Here is an 18701-nt window from a genome sequence, read left to right as displayed (position 1 = left end):
TACTCGCCGTATATTATGAAAGGCTTGTCTATTTTTCACAAATCCATTCTGATCATTGTTAATGAGTATTGGCAGGTGTTCCTCTAATCTTAATGCCAAAACCTTTGCCAGAATTTTCGCATCAGTGTTAATTAATGAAATTGGCCTGTAGGATTCACATTTGATTGGCGGTTTATCTGGTTTGGGTATAAGTGTAATCAATGCTTTTCTTAGTGACGGAGGAAGTAAGTCATTTTCCAATGATTCTTCAAACATGTTCAAAAGGGGTTGTATCAATTTTTCTTTGAAGGCTTTAAATATATCTATTGGTAGACCATCTGGTCCAGCGGTTTTCCCATTTTTCATAGTCACTATGGCCTTCAGCACTTCTTCTGCCGACATTGACGAATCTAATTGCTCTCTGGCTTCATCGGAGAGAGTAGGGATTTGAATATTATCTAAAAAAACAGTTTGATGACTGGTATCCCCATTGGCTTCTGAACTGTATAGAGATTGAAAGAAATTAGCAAAGGTTCTATTAATTTCCATTGGATCTGCAGATATAGTCCCTGAGACTGTTAGGATGTTATTAATGGCCCTGCTCGACTGTAATTTCTTAATTTGCCAAGCCAATAGTTTGCCAGATTTTTCCCCCTGTTCATAAAATGTTTGTTTTAGGAGGATCAAGTTATTTTCAGCTTTTGAAAGCGATAGTTCATTGTACTGCGCTCGTAGGAGAAGTAGTTCCTGCTGGTGTAGTTCTGTATTTACATTATCTTCATATGTTTCTTTCTCAAGATTCTTAATCTCATCCTCAAGTAATTTTAATTTTAAGTTGGCTTTGTTAGTAATAGAGCTTGTGTAACTAATCATTTGTCCTCTTAGGTAGGCTTTAAAGGCTTCCCATCTAATAGAGGCAGTTGTTTCATTTGTATTTGTATTAAAAAATTCATCAATGCTGGCACCAACAAATTTCATGAATTTTGTATCATGTAACCATTTTGGATGCAGTCTCCATCTATAAGGACCTTTAATGATTTTGGGCATAGCATATGTCAACTTAACTGGACCATGATCTGAGATCACAATAGATTCATAAGTAACATCATGTATTTGCGAAAATAAACTGTTTGAGACCAAGAAATAGTCTATACGTGAATATGACTTGGTTGATGGTGAGAAACAGGAATATTCTAATTTTTTGGGGTATTTCCTCCTCCATGGGTCACATAAGTCTAAATCTTGCATAAAATTAAGCAAAGTCTTCCTACATTGAGTATGAGTGTTATCCGTACCCTTAAGTCTGTCAAGTTCTGTTGAAAGGGTTGTATTAAAGTCTCCTCCGATAAGAAAATAACCTGGCATCTGAGACAAAAGTAAAAATAACTCTTCAAAAAATTTAGGGTTATCAGTATTTGGTCCATACAGATTTACAAGATTTATGGTCACATCAGTCATCGAACCTTGCAGAATTAAGTATCTGCCTGCCCCATCCTGTGTAACCTTTGACACTTTAAATGGGATTGACTTGTGTATTAAAGTTATAACCCCCCTTGAATTAGATGCATATGATGCTGAATAGACCTGACCGGGCCACCTTTTTCGTATTTTCAGTATGTCATTAGATAGTAGGTGGGTTTCTTGTAAGAATACAATAGAAGCTTTAAGTTGTTTAAGTCTATGCATAACCTGTTTCAATTTAGTTATTTTGCCTAACCCTCGTACATTCCATGATATGTATGTTATCTGGGTTTCACTCGTCATTTACAATCATTGAATGTTCACTAAAGCGTAAGACCATACCCAAAGCTAACGTAAACAGAAGAAAATAAACATCCATAAATGATAAAATTAACATTTTCTCATAGCGTGGCCCCCAAATGCCGTTAACCCGAACATTACGGCGCTTCCCCCTTAACGTAGAAGATACATCCATGGCATTGACTGATCCTACCAAGAGGAGCAATCCCAATGCAAACATACAAACTTGTTGATTAATTATCACAGCTGCTTCCTTCCTACAAACAGCTCTATTAATTAAATGTTGATAACCAACTCACCCGCATCGTATCTTAACCAACATTACCGTCGTTAACTAAAATAAAACATCGCTGCACCGTATTGGTAGATTAGGATTAAAATGAAAATAACTATCAAGCGTTTTTATAACACAGTGTTATTACATAAAATTAGAGCTTCCTTAAATGTTATCTAACAGAGATTCTTTCCAGTCTTTCAACTTATCTTTGTTAAATGGCTTCCTCTCGTCCACCGGTTTCGTTACGTTTACCAATGAGTCTCTCCACTTCTTCTGAAGTGTTGCATATCGTCATCCGCCCCTCGCATCTGATGGACAGTTTTCCTGGGTAAATGAACCTGTATTCCATGTTCAGTGCCTGTAGACGTTTTTTCACACCGTCAAACTGCCTCCGTTGTTTGCGCACCTCCATAGAAAAGTCCGGAAAAAACATCACTTTGTGTTGTTGGTACATCACCGTTTTCTTCTCTCTGGCGGCATCCATCACTCTTTGCCGGTCCCGAAAGTTCAAAAACTTCATAATCAAGACCCGGGGAAATCGCTGTTCAGTGGTCGGCAGCCTGCCAATTCGGTGTGCTCGTTCAATAACCACTGGGCCCGGTAGTGAATCTCCAAACACCTCGTGTAGCCAACCTTCCAAAAATTTGACAGTGTCTGCCCCTTCTGCCTTCTCGGGAAGGTTTACTAGACGTATGTTATTCCTCCTGTGTCGATTTTCCAAGTCGTCCAGCCTGGCAGTGAGCGTTTTCACCTGCGTTTCCAGAGTCTGCACCGAGTTCTGCATACCCTCGACACTGTCCTCCGTGTTGCTAATTCGGTGCTCGGCTTCAGATAGCCTGCCCGCAAAATCCCTAATTTCAGTCTTTATGTCTCGGATGGCGGTCAGAACTCCGTCAATTTTCGACGAGAATTCGCGTTTCATTTCCGAAATCGCCTTCAGCAGTTCGTTTTCTTCGTTAGTTTTAGCCTCTGCTTCTGCCCGTGTAAATGGCGGCGACACGCTAGCTTCTTCAGGCTTTTCGCCTTGTCTGTCTGGAAGTTTTTTCATTGCTGTTTTCCGGTTAGCCATTTAAGAGGATTTTTAATGTCTCGATCTCTGTATATCTGGTTAACGGTATTTATGATTAAGTTGGTGAGTAATAGTTATAGTTTCAACAGGATTTGAGCTGTTTGTCAAGAGAGGCCCTACACGCACGTCCTATCTGCTTGCCGCCATGTTGGATCCCCGAATTATACTTTGTTGGTAATAAGTTACGTCTCTCTGTATAAACGCACGTTACTGGCTAATAGGTTACTAAAGACAACCAACACGAAACAATAAAGACTAAGAGGCCAATATTAAACGTAAAATTCAATAATGTCCACAAAACTTGTCGGGAGTGCGACACACACGCTCTCTCACAACCTGAAACAGAGACAGACTACCCACGTGAAAGAAACTCCGTCTCTCAACCCTGGGCCCGGGGCGTCACTGACTGACTCTCCCTTAAACGAACAAACAAAGATGCGGCTTTGCGCTTCTTAGGTATCTTCGACCTAATACCCAGTAGTGAAAATTAATCACTTCTGTGCTGTGGGCGACACACTCGCTTACCACGGCCACGCAACCACGTGTAGAATTTAGCCTGGATTCACACTTTCCATAGGCAGGGGTGACTCACAAACACCCGGTCACAATAGGCTTAATACACAGGCCTATATCACAGTCAGCAGCACTGGTAACACATCATCAGCACTGATATTTATAACAAACAATTGTGTAACGTTACACAGACGTTATACCAAAAGACACAGTTTTTAAGCACAAACAACTGATCGCTTCTACACCGGTCAAGATATACGTTATCGTACCACTAGGTGGAGCGTTCCAGACTTCCGCAGTTTTGCCGTCCAATTCGCCAAGCCAATGGTAGTAAAACCCGTTTACTCACTTTTTTGGTCAGGAAAACAACGAAGTTCCGGAAGACGAATCCACCCTGCTCGCAGCGCCAAATTGTTGGTAACCAGAAATGTTGCCAAGAACAATAGTGACCGTCGTTCCAGGTAGAAGCAGATCCGAAGTTAGTGTTTAAAAATCAGGAAGCATTTATTATACAGAAAGCCAGCAACAGGGATTCACACAAAAATGTTCAATTCAACTGTTAGAGTTTGTGGAGTTTATACAGTTACATTTACATATATTCAAATTTGTGCGCAGAATACAGCATGAACTCTGATTGGTTGTTTGTTATACAGAGTTGCCCTATAGGCTGCAATTTCTACCACTGTGTCTTATTGGTTGTCTTTGTAAAACAATGGCGGACTCTCACATGCACGTGAGATTTTGGAATACACAAATCTGTCTGTCTCCTACAGCACAAACTTTCTGTATCCTAACAATACTAATACTAGATGAATCAAACGGCTGTATATGTCATGTTTCAACCCAGAGTTCCTGACAGCATGGCATGACATCCGGCCTGTCCAACTGGCAGTAGCCAGGAAGCTGCTGTCCCATGTGTGTGCCATCGCTGACTCCAGCACCCAGAACCTGGACCTAGGCTCCTTTGACAAGGTGGAGTTCCGCATCTTTACCCCACCTTCTGAGGCCACATTTCAGCAGATCGTCTTGCACCTATGGAACTCAGGTTGGCTCTTCTCAACTCCACCAATCACAAACATCTGTGGTGACATGTTTACTATGGCAACAGAGGCCTGAATTCAATCCACATATGTCCTTACCGGTAACTCACAACTAATTATAATTGTTGTTTTTTAATTCTTCACAAAATGTTTGGCAGACAGTAAAATTGTGATAGTGATTCAAAGCACAATTTATAAAAAGTTGGGGAGTATTGATTAAACCAAGGCCAGTGCCACATGACATGGGAGATTTCATACTCCACTGTACCTCATATGTGTCATACGTAGGATTAATTGTCCATATACAGTCCTGCCTCACATAGGTTCATACAGCATCTCATCACTTTTTAAGAAGGGGGCTACACTAATAAAGCATAGTAAACCGGAATACAGCACAGACAACTTTGCTTTTTTAATTTCTCATTTTTTTCACTGTTTTTATAAAATGAGTTAATGTTAATATAACATTGGTAGACTGTTTAGCAAAAAAAAAATACATTGTCAATTTAGCTAGCTAGCTGGTGCATAGTAATATTGTCTGGTAGTTTTTTAAACTGTGCTAAAAGAATGTACTCTGATATGTTAATAAAGAATGCCTGCCATTTATACCTTTCTTGTTACATGCTTCTACATGTGCTGTGTTTCTATGAATATGGAATAGGATGGATGCAACTCTTAGAAACAGGTGCCGCTGTATTTTGTGTGTTGCAGCACTGTAAAAAACCTCAGTCTTCTTTATTACCACACAATGCTGTCGTGGCCCCTGGTGTTCATCATCTCTAATGGTGCTGTGTTGCAGGCATACTGAGGGAGCTGTGTCTGGATAAAGAATGCCTGTCTCAGAAAGAGGCTGAGCAGTTTGTAGTTAAGCTGGACCCAAATGCCCAGGGAAAAATCAACGAGTTCATTCAAAGTTCTAAGAGGAACCCCTACACTCTGTTCATCCTGGTTCATGACCATGCCCATTGGGATATTAACAGGTGGGGGGACCACTAAGGTGCACATGGAAGAAACTGGCAGTTAACTTTGACAGGGATTGCACTATTGAGGAGGACACTAAGGCCTGGATTCAATCAACACCTGCTCTTATCTTTGACTTAGAAATAATAACGATTTAACAATTTAAGTGCAGTAATAAAAAAATGTAACTGCAAAAACCAACCCCCCCCCCCCAAAAAAAAACATTTCTTTCTATATGTAAGTCAAAGGTAAGAACAAATATCCAGGCCCAAGTGTCTTTTTTCAATTTCTGACATGCTATCATTTTACAACCTGTTACGACCTTACATTCACTGGAGTGATGTATACTTTTAATTGGTTTTACATTAAATACCATGCATTCTTTACAAAGGAAATTGCTCTTTAAACTAACGCTAACTGGGATTGAAGGGAAGAGTCATTTGACCACAGTACATTATTATTATGCCATAGGTGGTGCTGCTCATTTAAGTCATTGCTTTTGTCCCTCTTTAAGGTCCACCAGGGCATTCCATGGGGGGAAACCCAGTACTGGGGTGGTGGACAGTCTGCTGAACTGCACAGAGGTTCAGGATGCCCCAAACATCCTCACACTCCATGTCACCTCGTGTCCCTATGCTCTCCAGACACAGTGCACCCGCATCAGCCCCTACAATGAGATCCACTGGCCATCTGCATCCAACCTTGTAAGTGTAGTCACTGCTGTTGAAAGGTTCTTAATTGGATATAAATGGGGTTGGTTATTCAATGATTAAGATGTAACCATAATTCTGAGACTAGTTAGATTGTAATTTGTTAATAATTAATCAGTAAATCCTAACCTATGAAAATTATGTTTTTGGATGAAATGTAGTTAGCACAAAAACAGCAAAGCACAAAAAATAATTTACCATTGAAATGTTATGTTTCTTAGTTTAACTAGTGAAATTTAAGAGGGAAGCAAGAAGTTATTATGTGGAGTCCTGCTAGGTGGAAATGACAAACTAAGTGAGTAGTTGTCTGTTTACTTTGTGTAGCTGTGTGTTTGCCTGTGAACCTGTGTGTCTCTTGTCTTTCTGCTTATGTACAGGACGTGGATATGTACCACGAGAAGACCAAATACTTTGGGGTGTCAGAGTTTTTGGAATCAATGCACTTAGGGAACGGGCAACCCCTACTTCGATATGATGGCTCCTTCGAGAGCATGGCTACAGCATTAGGGGAGAGGTGACCTGATCTCTCCATTACTCCATTTCTCCATTTCTGGTCTGGTACCAACAGATTGAGTTAATGCTGTGTATTTCCTTAATTGCTACAGGAAAAAAGCTGTCAACTGAATGTACATATGTAACTAACATTGATCATACTCCACTCAATGACTCCAATGCACCACACTTGGGGTTGTTAGTACCAAGTTTGCCAAGTCGCTTTAACATTCAACATTTTAAAAATGTTATTGAAAATATGGAAGTTTTGAAAATATTGTCTTATTATTTTGTAAAATTTCTAACACTTCCTTAAAAGATTTTTGCCTTCCCTAGAAGTGATGCTACAATAATACTTACATACTATATATGTATATCTGTTATTGCTCTTGAAGGGATTTGGCTTTGCACACAACCCACCGAAGCAGCTCAACAAGCCAATTAAATAAAAAGCTATAATATACAACAACTGTATTAACACTGTTCCATTACGTACCCAAAATGTGTAGATAAACCTTTTTTTTAAAAGAGAACTTATTTGACTGACTGAGGATTTGGGGATGAACTGTAGGATAGCTGTACTGATTCAGAATGTTAGAATCATGACCCTCCCCTCTTTGCACTTGGACCAGGTTCCCCAGGTTGCACAGTGCGGTGATCCGGACCTACATCCTCATACGGCACTACACACTGGCACTGATGGCAGTGTCAGGTCAGACCCAGCTGCAGAAGTACACATCAGCTGAAACACTGGAGATTGTGCGGGGTTTAGTAACCTCAGCTCGCTGCTGCCCCAGTCGTCATGGTCACATGGTGCTGATCCGTGTGCCTTCCCCTTCATTGGCTTCCATGGCCTATCAGCGCCTGCGGCAGGCCAGGGAGAGCACAGGGCTGCAGGACCTCTTTGAGATTGTCCTGGGCGACCCCGGATCTGCCCTGTCTGTGGGCGAGCCCTTCCTCAGCCAACTCAAGGTTAATTTCTTTCACTTTGTAATTTACCACTGTGATGAGTGAACAGGCAGCCACCATCTTCTGTCAGTGTGCAAGGGGAATCACAAAAAGTGTTGGTACGACAAGTATAATTACAGGTATAATTTCAATTTATCCTAGGATTAACAAACCTTTTCTATAATGTTTATAATCAGAACAGAACCTGTATAAGACATCTCTATATAAATAGATAATCTATCTAGTAGTACTTTATTCGTCAGCAGCCATTCCACTGTGTACTCTGTTCCAGCTGAATGACAAAAGCTAAGTGCGTTTGTGCTTCATTAGTACTTAGATGGAAGTTGGAAGTTGGGGGAGATGTTCCCTGTGGTTAAATAAACAACGGTTGGGACACTGCTGTAGGAGGCGTGTTCTTTTAGATGAGGCAATAAAACTGAGAGCCTGACTGTAATCATTAAAGCTCCCATGCCACTTATCGTAAAGAGTAGAGTGTCCCCTGGTATTCTAAATTCTTAATGCTGACTCTCTCAACCCGTCACCTAATCATCCCCTAGTCTATTTGGCTAAAAATGGTTCTCTCCACCTGAGCTGATGTGCATTGAGTATTCTGGTGCAAAATGGCTGCCATGCGTCACCCAGGTGGGTGCTACACATTGGTGATGGGGAGTTTTCTCCTCATCACTGTGTAAGGCAATGTAGTATAATAGGAAAGGAACTAGTCTTGTAACCCAAAGGTTCACAGGTTTGATTCCTGGGTAACCGTTGTAAGGTACTTAACCAACGTTGCTTCAGTACATATAAATGGATGCGATGTAAAAGTAGTGTAAGTTGTTCTGGATAAGAGCATCTGCTAAAAAAAGTGCTTTCAGTGTGAGAAAAGTAAATTATAATGCCTTCTTATAATAATAATAATAATACCTCAGATTTATATAGCGCTTTTCTAGGTACTCAAAGTCGCTTTACATGGGGAAACACAAAGAAAGAGAAATAAAACTTTATTTGGTGAAAGAATAAAATAAATTGTGTCTAAAAGTAAAAACAGCAAGAACACCACGGGGTGGGTTGTTAGCTGGGGTAAGCAAGTCTGAAGAGATGGGTTTTGAGGGCGATTTTGAAGGATGGGAGGGTGGGGGCATTTTTGATGTGGTTAGGGAGTGCGTTCCACAGGGAGGGGGCAGCACCTGAAAAGGCCCTATCACCCCAAGTTCGGCGCATGGTCCTGTGGGTTTGCAGGAGGTTGGCATCACCAGACCTGAGGGATCGGGAGGGGACATGATAGTGGAGGAGGTTGGAGAGGTAGGGGTGAGCTAAGTTGTTCAGGGCCTTGTAGGTGGTGAGGAGTATTTTGAAGTCAATTCTTTGTTGGACCGGGAGCCAGTGAAGGTCTTGGAGGACTGGTGAGATGTGGTCTCTGGAGCGGGTACTGGTGAGCAAGCGGGCAGCGGAGTTTTGTACATATTGGAGTTTATTGAGGACTTTAATGGTGATGCCATGGAGGATTCTGTTGCAGTAGTCGAAGCTGGATATAATAAATGCGTGAATGAGTGTTTCAGCAGCGGAAAAAGACAGAGAGGGCCGGAGGCCGGCAATATTCCTTAGGTGGAAAAAGTTTACGTGGGGGAGGAATGAGAGGGTGGGGTTGACGATGATTCCAGTTGCGGACGTATGTGGAGGGGGTGACAGTGGAGCCGTCGATATTAAGTGAGAAATCCTGGGTGGAGCAGATGAGGGAGTTGGGGCCAATGATAATTTCTGATTTATTGCAGTTAAGTTTGAGAAAGTTCTTTTGCATCCATGTTTTTACGTCTGTGAGGCAGGTGGTGAGGGTGGAATGGGTGGCTGCAGTGATGGTCTTGGTGGAGAGGTAGAGCTGTGTGTCGTCGGCGTAGCAGTGAAACTGGAGGCCATGGTGGCAGAGAATCTGTCCGAGTGGTAGAATGTAGAGGATGAAGAGGAGGGGACCAAGCATCGAACCTTGGGGGACACCATGGGTGACTAAGGTAGTGAAGGATTTGCAGTTGTTGATGGAGATGAATTGATGTCGGTCGGAGAGGTATGATTTCAGCCAGGAAAGGGCAGTGCCGGTTATGCCAAGGGAGGACTGGAGATGTGTGATGAAGATGGAGTGGTTGATGATGTCGAAGGCAGAGCTGAGGTTGAGGAGGATGAGGATGGAGAGGAAACCGAAGTCAGCAGAGAGGGGAATGTCGTTGGTGACCTTTAATAGAGCAGTTCCTGTACTGTGTATGGAGCGGAAGCCGGATTGGAAGGATTCGTAGAGATTATTGGAATCCAGGTGTGATTTCAGTTGGGAAGAAACAGCTCATTCTAGGATTTTAGAGAGGAAGGGGAGGTTGGAGATGGGCCGGTAGTTATTGGGGGTGTTGGGGTCAAGTCCGGGTTTTTTTAGTATGGGGGTGACAGCAGAAAGTTTTAGGGCAGGGGGAGGAAGCCAGTGGAAAAGGAGGAGTTTATGACTTTTGTGATGAGAGGAGAGAGTGAGGGGAGACAGGCTATAATTAGGGTGGAGGGGATTAGGTCCAGAATGCAGGTAGAGGTCTTCAGCCAGTGATTATGGAGGATAGGTCAGATCCGGTGATTTCAGTGAAGGAGGTGAGTGGGTGATTGGAGAGTAGAGGGGAGGCAGGTTCAGGACCAGGAATGGTGGTGGAGGAGGAGGATGCCAGTTGGGTGTGTATTGTGTCAATTTTCGATTGAAAAAACTATAAAAATGAGTCACATTTGCTGATGGTGAAGAAGGTGGAGATGGTGTCCATAGGCTTGAGGAGTTTGCTTATGGTGGAGAAAAGTGACTTAGGGTTGTTGGATTGGATGACGGAAGAGTAGTGGGAAGTGTGTGCACTGTTGAGGGCGTCTTTATATTGCTGCTGGTGTAGTTTGTATGCATCTGAGTGGACAGTGCTTTTGGCAAGCCATTCCAGCTGGCAGCCCTTAGATTTGAACGGACAGAGTGAAGAAGATTTTTGGAGGAGCTACAGGAGTACTCCTGTAAACAGCGCATAGCTGGTTGCTAGTTGCTAGCTACTAGCTGCTAGCTGCCTGAGTGGCAGCTAGCTAGCTGACAGCTATCTGTAGAGGAAGCGGTCCCAGCTAACAAGGGCTAACCGCGCCGGGACAGCTGTGGGGCTGTCCGGGTAATACCTCACACTAGCAGTGGTAGAGCTAGGCAGAGCCAGGAGGATCCAGTTGCGTGGCCCGCTGACAGCAGGGAGCTGACTACTGGTTGCTTGTTGCCGGCTAGCTTGAAGGCTGCCAGCTAACCAGCTAGCTTGAGAGAGCGGTCCCAGCCAACAAGGGCTAACCGCACCGGGACAGTTGGATGATTGTCCGGGTTCTCAGTAGCGGTCGTAGTGCTGAGCGATGGTAGATGGGAGGATCAGTAGTGCCTACAGGTAAGTACGCATCCGTCAAAAAGTAATGATCCGGTTGAGGCCAGATGAAAATGCGAGAAACGTTGTGAAGTAAAACTAGCAATAGGTTAGAATCAGGTTAAAATCAAACAGGAACGCTTGCTGGAGCGCAAGAAAAGTAATCTAAACTCAGATGAAGAAGCGGAGAACAAACAGCGCCAGCGTCCTCTCACATCCGGGAGCCATGTGAAAGATTCTTAGGGATATCACATTTTTGTATTCCTGAGAGTAACACTGATGGTCTCCACTATTGTACAGCCCACTGGATAAGAGTGTCTTCTAGGTGTTCATAATGTAATGAATTGTCATATTTAAAATATAAAAACATTAAATAACCATTTTTATAGTTCCAATTTATAGTTTCAAATGACCCCATATTAGCCTCCGCAAATTTTTATGAAACAAGCAAGATAGGCTTTATTAACTGTTAATTTGAAATTTAATTTCAAATTAATGGGATATTAGGCTCTTAAAAATGCATTTTTCACAAAATTCCAGATGGTAGAAAATCCTATATATAACACTACAACAAACAAGTCAAGTCTGCAATTTCAGATAACCTCCAGATGATACTATATTTGTATAGTACCATCTACAGTAAGTAGACTTTAGGGGTAGGCCTGTATATAAATGAGAACTTTCATGAATGTACATTATGCAGTAAAATGTTCCGTATTAAATATTGGACTCATATGTACTCTGTTAGAGTTGAATTAACACTGGACATTTTACCATGTGCATTGTCAGGTACAGTGGAAAAAATAATAACAAGTTACAGTGGAAAAATTACCAAACTTCCTGGAATTTTATGCATAATAATGATTAAAAATACATATTTTTAAAATAACAAAATTCTGTTTTGTCATGTTAAAAGTTGTTATATTTTATGATTGCCCCAGGTGTGGTTAAAGATCCAGAATGCTGACTGGTCGCCACATACCTACCTGGAGCTGGAGGCCCTGCCCTGTATTGTCATTTTCACTGGACTGGACCCACAGGGAGAGTCACTGCCCAGGTCAGGCAGCCCCTTTTACCAGAGTGAATGGTGATATAAAAAAAATAATTTGCCTTATTTTCAGGCTATATGTTTTCACTGTTATATTGTTGTATTGTTTTTTTATTGTTATATACAATTGTGTATTGTTTTTTAATCTGTACCAAATACAGCTTGATTCACTTCCATCAGCAAGTTCATCAGCAATAGAATTTTTGGAAATCTTAATCAAGAAGGCTTACAGCATGACTTTTATCTGTGTAACATAGCAGGAGTTTTCAGTGTCCCTGAGCCTGAACTTACCCTTTACTACTTGACTATTCCAGTTTATCTCTTTGGCTAATAAACAGTTTTTCATTAGAGTAAAAGCTATGGATAACCTCTTTTGACTTGATTTATTTTCTCCCAACTGTTACAAAAGATATCTTTTCTGCCATGCTAGCTACTGACGCTAAAAAACCACTGGGCTGATTTACTTAACACAGGTCTTCTCTAGCACCCCTTATTGTTGAACCCCTGTTCCAAATTTTTAATCTGACAATTCTATCAGGAACAATGTCTATGGTGTGGAAGGAAAACAGCCCATGGACTCCCACTTTATAAGAATGGTGACTGCTGACCCCTGTGACCTATGTATCTACTGCCCTCTAAGCTCTAAGCTTTCCTGCCTTCCTAAAATTGTAATGTGCCTGATCAATTATCAACTTCCTGATTGCCAGATTTATTTATACTAGATATTTGAGCATGTCAGACACTGTCAAAGAAGCAAATTTGTTTTTTGAAATTGACCTGGTAATTTAGTGCATCTTTGCTTTTCTGATAGGGCAGCAAACATATCAATATACATGTCTGCGTGATGGAACTTTGACTGGTCTATCTCCCTAACCCCAGATACACCATTCGATAAAATACAGCAATCTCACCAGCTTGCCCACTAAATCTTAATAATACCATACTGTGAAATGAAAATGAAGGTGTCTCAGCATGTTGAGAATTGACTCAATGAGATCGGTTCTCTTCCTGGTACCCTAAGGTCTTTGAAGTACTGCGACCTGCGTTTGAGCAGCCCCTCCAACCTACTGCGCACAGACCTAGAGCAGGAGCTGGGGTTGGCCTGCTATCTGGTGGCGGCTGAGCCTCGTAATAATCAAGCAGCCATCAGTGACCTTTCTGAGAGTGACCCTGAGAAGCTGAGCAGCACTGACAATGAAGATGAGGAAGTGGTGGCAGACAGTGAGTTTTTGTTTACTCAGCTTTTTGCTTTGTGAATTTAAAAACATAATTTAATTTAGAAAACCTATACTGGTACATACAGTAAAGCTAACAAGTATCTCTTGTATAATTATTGTTGATATTGATTATTGTTACAGTTTTACAGCACCGTCATGCTGATGGGTGGTCATGTCAAGAAGGAATGCATTCGTGTATCTGCCCCTACTAAGCGCTGAGGGGTACCCAAATCCCAAAGTGCCTGTTATACATTCATGGGCATGTACACCACTATGAGCCAAAAATAATGGTACTTGGAATGAATTAGAGGCCAAATTAAATCATCAAAAAATGCTAGCTCCAAATGTTATTCAATATGCATTTTTAATGTTTTGAGTTTAGTTTTGTCATGATTCAATAAAATTGAAATGAAGTTTCTCAAAAGTGGGAAATGCAACACGCTGAAGACATATTACATATGTATATACACTTAAGATATAAACAGTATATTGTTTTGGCTCTGTACTTCAGCTCATTGGATTTGAATTATAGCCCTTTTAAACATAGTCTCCCCATTTGGACAACTGGCTGCTCAGCTGTTTCTTGGCCTGCTGTTTCATCATTAATTCATGTACAAGACAGCTAAAAAAAGATCTAGAGTTGATTGCATGTTTGGAATTTGCATTTGGAGTTTCTGTTTTCTCTCAACATGTGGACCAAAGCAGTATCAAAGTAAACAAAGCAGGCCATTATGAGGTGGCAAAATCAGAATAAATCAATCATATACATAGACAAAATATTAGTTGTATCAAAATAAACTGTTTGGTACGTTGTTAAGAAGCAAAAACACATTGAGCTGTGTACTAGCTCTTCGACCCCTTCCCGTCTGTGTGACCAAAAGCAACAGTCCCGACTGTAAGCAGTAGCAACGTTTAAGAACAAATACATGAAAGAACTGGGTCCGCAATGAGTTACGCAGTTGCTGGAGCCCTACTACTCTCCCTGACACAAATGTCTCCATATTGCAATGACAAACACTTGCCTGCATAAAATTGAAAGCAATTGGCTTACCGCTTCACCCAGCTCTTTGATTGCATTATATATAATGTGAACAAAAGAGTATGTTTTCACTATGCATATCCCAATGGATTCTGTACCAATACAACAATGCAGTCATTAGAAATGGTCCCATACTGCTAAACAGTGTGCCCTTTTAATAAAATAGCCCACAGATTATACTGTTATAATCAGCCTTTTGTTGATTACAAATGATTTGGTAACTTGCATCACCTACCTTGCAAACTAACTGTAACCCTACATTTGTAAATGACACAAATACATGTGCAGATATATTTATTTTTAAATGCAGGTAAATATTGCAAAAACATCTGTGATCCCCTTAGCGCACATGCCAAATCTGGCTAATCCTTGCCCATCTACAGTATGAAATGTTTTCTTGTATGGGTATGGGACGACATGTAAACAATATTCAACCGTTCACCACGTTTTGGCAGTGTTCCAGTTGAGGTCACATCCGGTGCGTTAAACACACTACTTAGCTACTTAGCAAAACAACGAACACTTATGTTACAGTGTGAAATATCCTCATTCTAATATACAACTAACCTATTTAATGACACTCAATTTCAAAAATAACGTATATAGCCGAAGTATTTTTATCTTTAACACTTACATTTAGACAACAAAATCTTATGTGGGTTCAATAGATAGAGACAGAGACAGAATTAATGCTGTCGCTCCCTAGTTTTCATTTAGCACAGAAAACAGTATATCAGCTGGGTCTATCAGCAAACATATGCCTTAGTCATGCTCAGAATTTCTCAAGAATAATAATATTTTCCAAGAAATGTTAAAAGTTATTGATAAAAATTTTGCCAGGTGCAGTGTCTTTTACTGCTACCAAAGACTGAATGCTTAATGCAGCGATAATCAGACAAAACTCTCGGTTATGCTGAGCTATAAAACGCTATGAGTGGTGATTACGCACAGCTATTTTGGAAAGTACCCAGGTATCACAAATGAGCGTATATTTCACAAACAGATTGTCCAAGACAATATATGACCACTCTGTCTCGAAAAGGACATCTCTATGTGTAAAACCAATGGTAAGGCTGTATATTTATTCAATATTTAGTCCAAGATATTGACTGTAGAATGACATGGTATAATTTTTGAAAACTTTGTCCTGTTTATTTTGTTATTCAGTGAGCAGCGTTTTCACTGCTGTATTAACATAGGGCTATTATTGGGTTTATCTTGTTGCTAGGACGAAAAAACGATTTTTGAGCCCAGATAGACAATATTGTCCATTATGTCATGGGTGGGGGGTGTAGTTGCAGATGAGACTGCAGGGAGGGGGTGCTTGTTTAGTGAATGACCAGAGCGACAATGGTGGCACTGCAAAACTCCGTATCGGCATAGTTGTCATGTATCGTCTACTAATGAAACTAAAACAAAGCTTTTCTGTTTTCAACTCATACTTTGGTTGCAGGAGCAATGAATGTCTGAGTTGAACAATCTAGGCATGCTGGCGTGCCGACCACTTGGTGGTGTGCGACCACTTGGTGGTGTTTAACAACAGTGTATACTATTGTAGAAATTCACCTACAAATGACAGTAGGTGACTTATTTCTGAGCAGTTTTTCTCTAAACCAGTTCGAGAATGAGCTTGCATGCCCGAGATGGGTTCTCTCTTCAGACACTGCATACTAAATCATCAAAGTGTAAGCATCAGGCACACTTGCTGGAGCGCAAGCGCAACAGATTGGTATCTTCTTCCGTTTGTTAAATTTGCTTGTCTACTGGGGGCGACATAGCTCAGGAGGTAAGAGCTGTTGTCTGGCAGTCAGAGGGTTTCCGGTTCGATCCAACGCCCTGGGCATGTCGAAGTGTCACTGAGCAAGACACCAAACCCCTAATTGCTCCCAACGAGCTGATTGGTACCTTGCATGGCAGCCGTTGGTGTGTGAGTGTGTGTGAATGGGTGAATGAGAGGCATCAATTGTAAAGCGCTTTGGATAAAAGCGCTATATAAATGCAGTCCATTTACCATTTACTGAAAATTTGAAAGACTCTAATGACCGAGATTAACTGATTGTGCTGAACCTACTGAATGACTCGAATGAACAAGATGAACTGATAGGGCTGAACCTACTGAACAACTCAAATGAATGAAATGAACTGGTTGTGCTAAACCTACTGAAAGACTCAAATGAACGAAATGTACCGGAAGATCCAATTGATACAAAAGATCCAATTGATCTTGAAAAGTAGCCTACTGAGAGAGGAAGGATTCGCCGAGTGTATTATAGCATATTAATGCCTGCTGCAAGCAGCAGCTAGACTGACAGAAACAGGAAAGAAAAGAATTTTGAAAAATGTCACTGATGTTTATTATGATGTTAATGACAATGTTGATGATCATTTGAACTGTTTAAACAGTGTTATGCAAGCATCTCCCCCTAATCCCCCCCTATTTCTCCACAAAACCAAATGGATGCAGCGAAGCAGGCTATTATTTTGCTTGTCCTTAGAAACAGTATTCTCCTTGAATATATAATAGGAACAGATCGTAGAAATTAAATTTGGCTCATTTGCAATTGATATTAAACAATTACATGACATATTTGACTATAAAATATGGATCAAATCGGAGCTGAAAATATAATAAAGGTAGCCTACAGCAAGATCAACAAATGAGAAATTACAGTCAAGAAAAGGAATAATATTAACAAAAAATAAGAATAATGAAAATAAATATATTAATAGGAAAATAGATCAACTAAAGATACAAAGCCCCTCTGGGACTTCAGTTGGTTACACCAACAAATGTAGGCTACATAGCCTATATATTTTATATACTGAGTAATTCATTGCAAATTGGCATCCAGCTTGGGCCTGATGAAGTAAATAAGAAGTAGGCTATATTTGGCGAAGTGCATGCTTTTTTAATGGTTAAACCTGAGAAATTACTCAAATGACTTGAAAACTCAAAAGTTTGATTTATTTTGATGTACTGAGCCCAATGTACTGATTCATTTTAAAGAACTGAACTTTAAAACTAACTAAGGGAGGGAGGAATAACAAGAAAAAATATAAATCATCTTTAGTATAAATGTTAAAAATGCCTTTATTAAAGGATTTTTTTTAGCCTTGCAGTGGTCCTGTGTTTACAATTGATTAAGTCTCCTCCTCCACTTCAACCCCACCCATTCACTCTAAGTACCCCACATAGCTGGATAGCTAGAGGTAATGTTAGTACCATGAAATGAGCAACCGTGAGTGACAGAAAGAAGTCAGATTTGATTATATAGCTTCACTAATTCTATTATGATGAATGCAATAGTGGCTTTATCATTGAGAGTTTGATTGTTAAATGTTCAGTCCCTCATGAAAGTCTTTATCTTCACAAGCTGGAGGTAATGTTACTTACAGGTCCAACAGAAAACATGCCAACTCCACATGGGTTTTCATTCCCTTTGACAAACTTCAGCTGACACTACTAAGGAAAAGAAATTCCAAGTTAAACTCTAACTCCTGAACGAGCCTCACTGTATCGTTATTGTTTCCACTGAAATCTGATCTCAAATCACCATATCTGTAGCCACACCCACGCCTCCCCACACAGAAAAGAGTGCCACGCCCAGAAACGTACCAAACACATTTTAGAATAACAAATACTGGTAAAGTCTACCCTTTGATGTCATGTGCATTGTTTCATTTCAAATCCAATGTGCTGGAATAAGCTTGTGGATGAGACTGAGATAAAGCATGTTGTTGTGTGTGTCATAACAGTTCCATGCATTGTGAAGAGAAGTCCAGTACAGCGACAGAGATCTCTCTCCCATGAATCAGCTGCCTCCTCTCTGTCCTCAAAAACCTCAAGTAAGATGTGAGATGTTACGAATGGAGCTAATGCCAAGTCTTTTTTTGACTTTTTCATACTGCTGTACCTAGTCAAGTCGAACTGGGGTTTCCTCCAAAACCAGGGGTTTCACAAATCATCTTACCATCAATACTTGCATTATTAAACCCATCTGTGCATCAGATATGGTGCTGGCCCCAGTTTGTCTGGGCTGGGAATGGTGCTATGCTTTAGGTGACCTAAATAGTGACATTAATGTTTAATGCTTATGCATGCTTTAACTGGTGACTAGTACATAACTTAGCTAATGTTATTATAATTCAACCTGTCTTTCCTATAGCAACCCCAGCCACATAGCTGTCTGACCATGTTTTGCACAATTTAATTCATTGCAACATGGTCATTGTTTTTTTGTGACAAACCACTAAGA

At 40.7% G+C, this 18701-nt stretch overlaps 1 protein-coding gene across 1 annotated transcript in view; it reads left to right on the top strand.

Moving 5' to 3' along the window:
• Nucleotides 1-18701, top strand: part of greb1 (growth regulating estrogen receptor binding 1) — a 72904-nt gene that overhangs the window by 20373 nt on the left and 33830 nt on the right. Inside the window, exons 12-19 of the mRNA XM_035421377.1 lie at nucleotides 4447-4644; nucleotides 5439-5619; nucleotides 6114-6303; nucleotides 6687-6823; nucleotides 7434-7773; nucleotides 12083-12198; nucleotides 13211-13410; nucleotides 18202-18291. Coding sequence (XP_035277268.1) covers nucleotides 4447-4644; nucleotides 5439-5619; nucleotides 6114-6303; nucleotides 6687-6823; nucleotides 7434-7773; nucleotides 12083-12198; nucleotides 13211-13410; nucleotides 18202-18291 — 1452 coding nt within the window. The remainder of the gene's footprint in view (nucleotides 1-4446; nucleotides 4645-5438; nucleotides 5620-6113; nucleotides 6304-6686; nucleotides 6824-7433; nucleotides 7774-12082; nucleotides 12199-13210; nucleotides 13411-18201; nucleotides 18292-18701) is intronic.

This window comes from Anguilla anguilla, chromosome 6 (assembly GCF_013347855.1).
Source record: "Anguilla anguilla isolate fAngAng1 chromosome 6, fAngAng1.pri, whole genome shotgun sequence".
Classification (NCBI taxonomy): Eukaryota; Metazoa; Chordata; class Actinopteri; order Anguilliformes; family Anguillidae; genus Anguilla; species Anguilla anguilla.
This window is presented reverse-complemented; position numbering and strand designations above follow the sequence as displayed.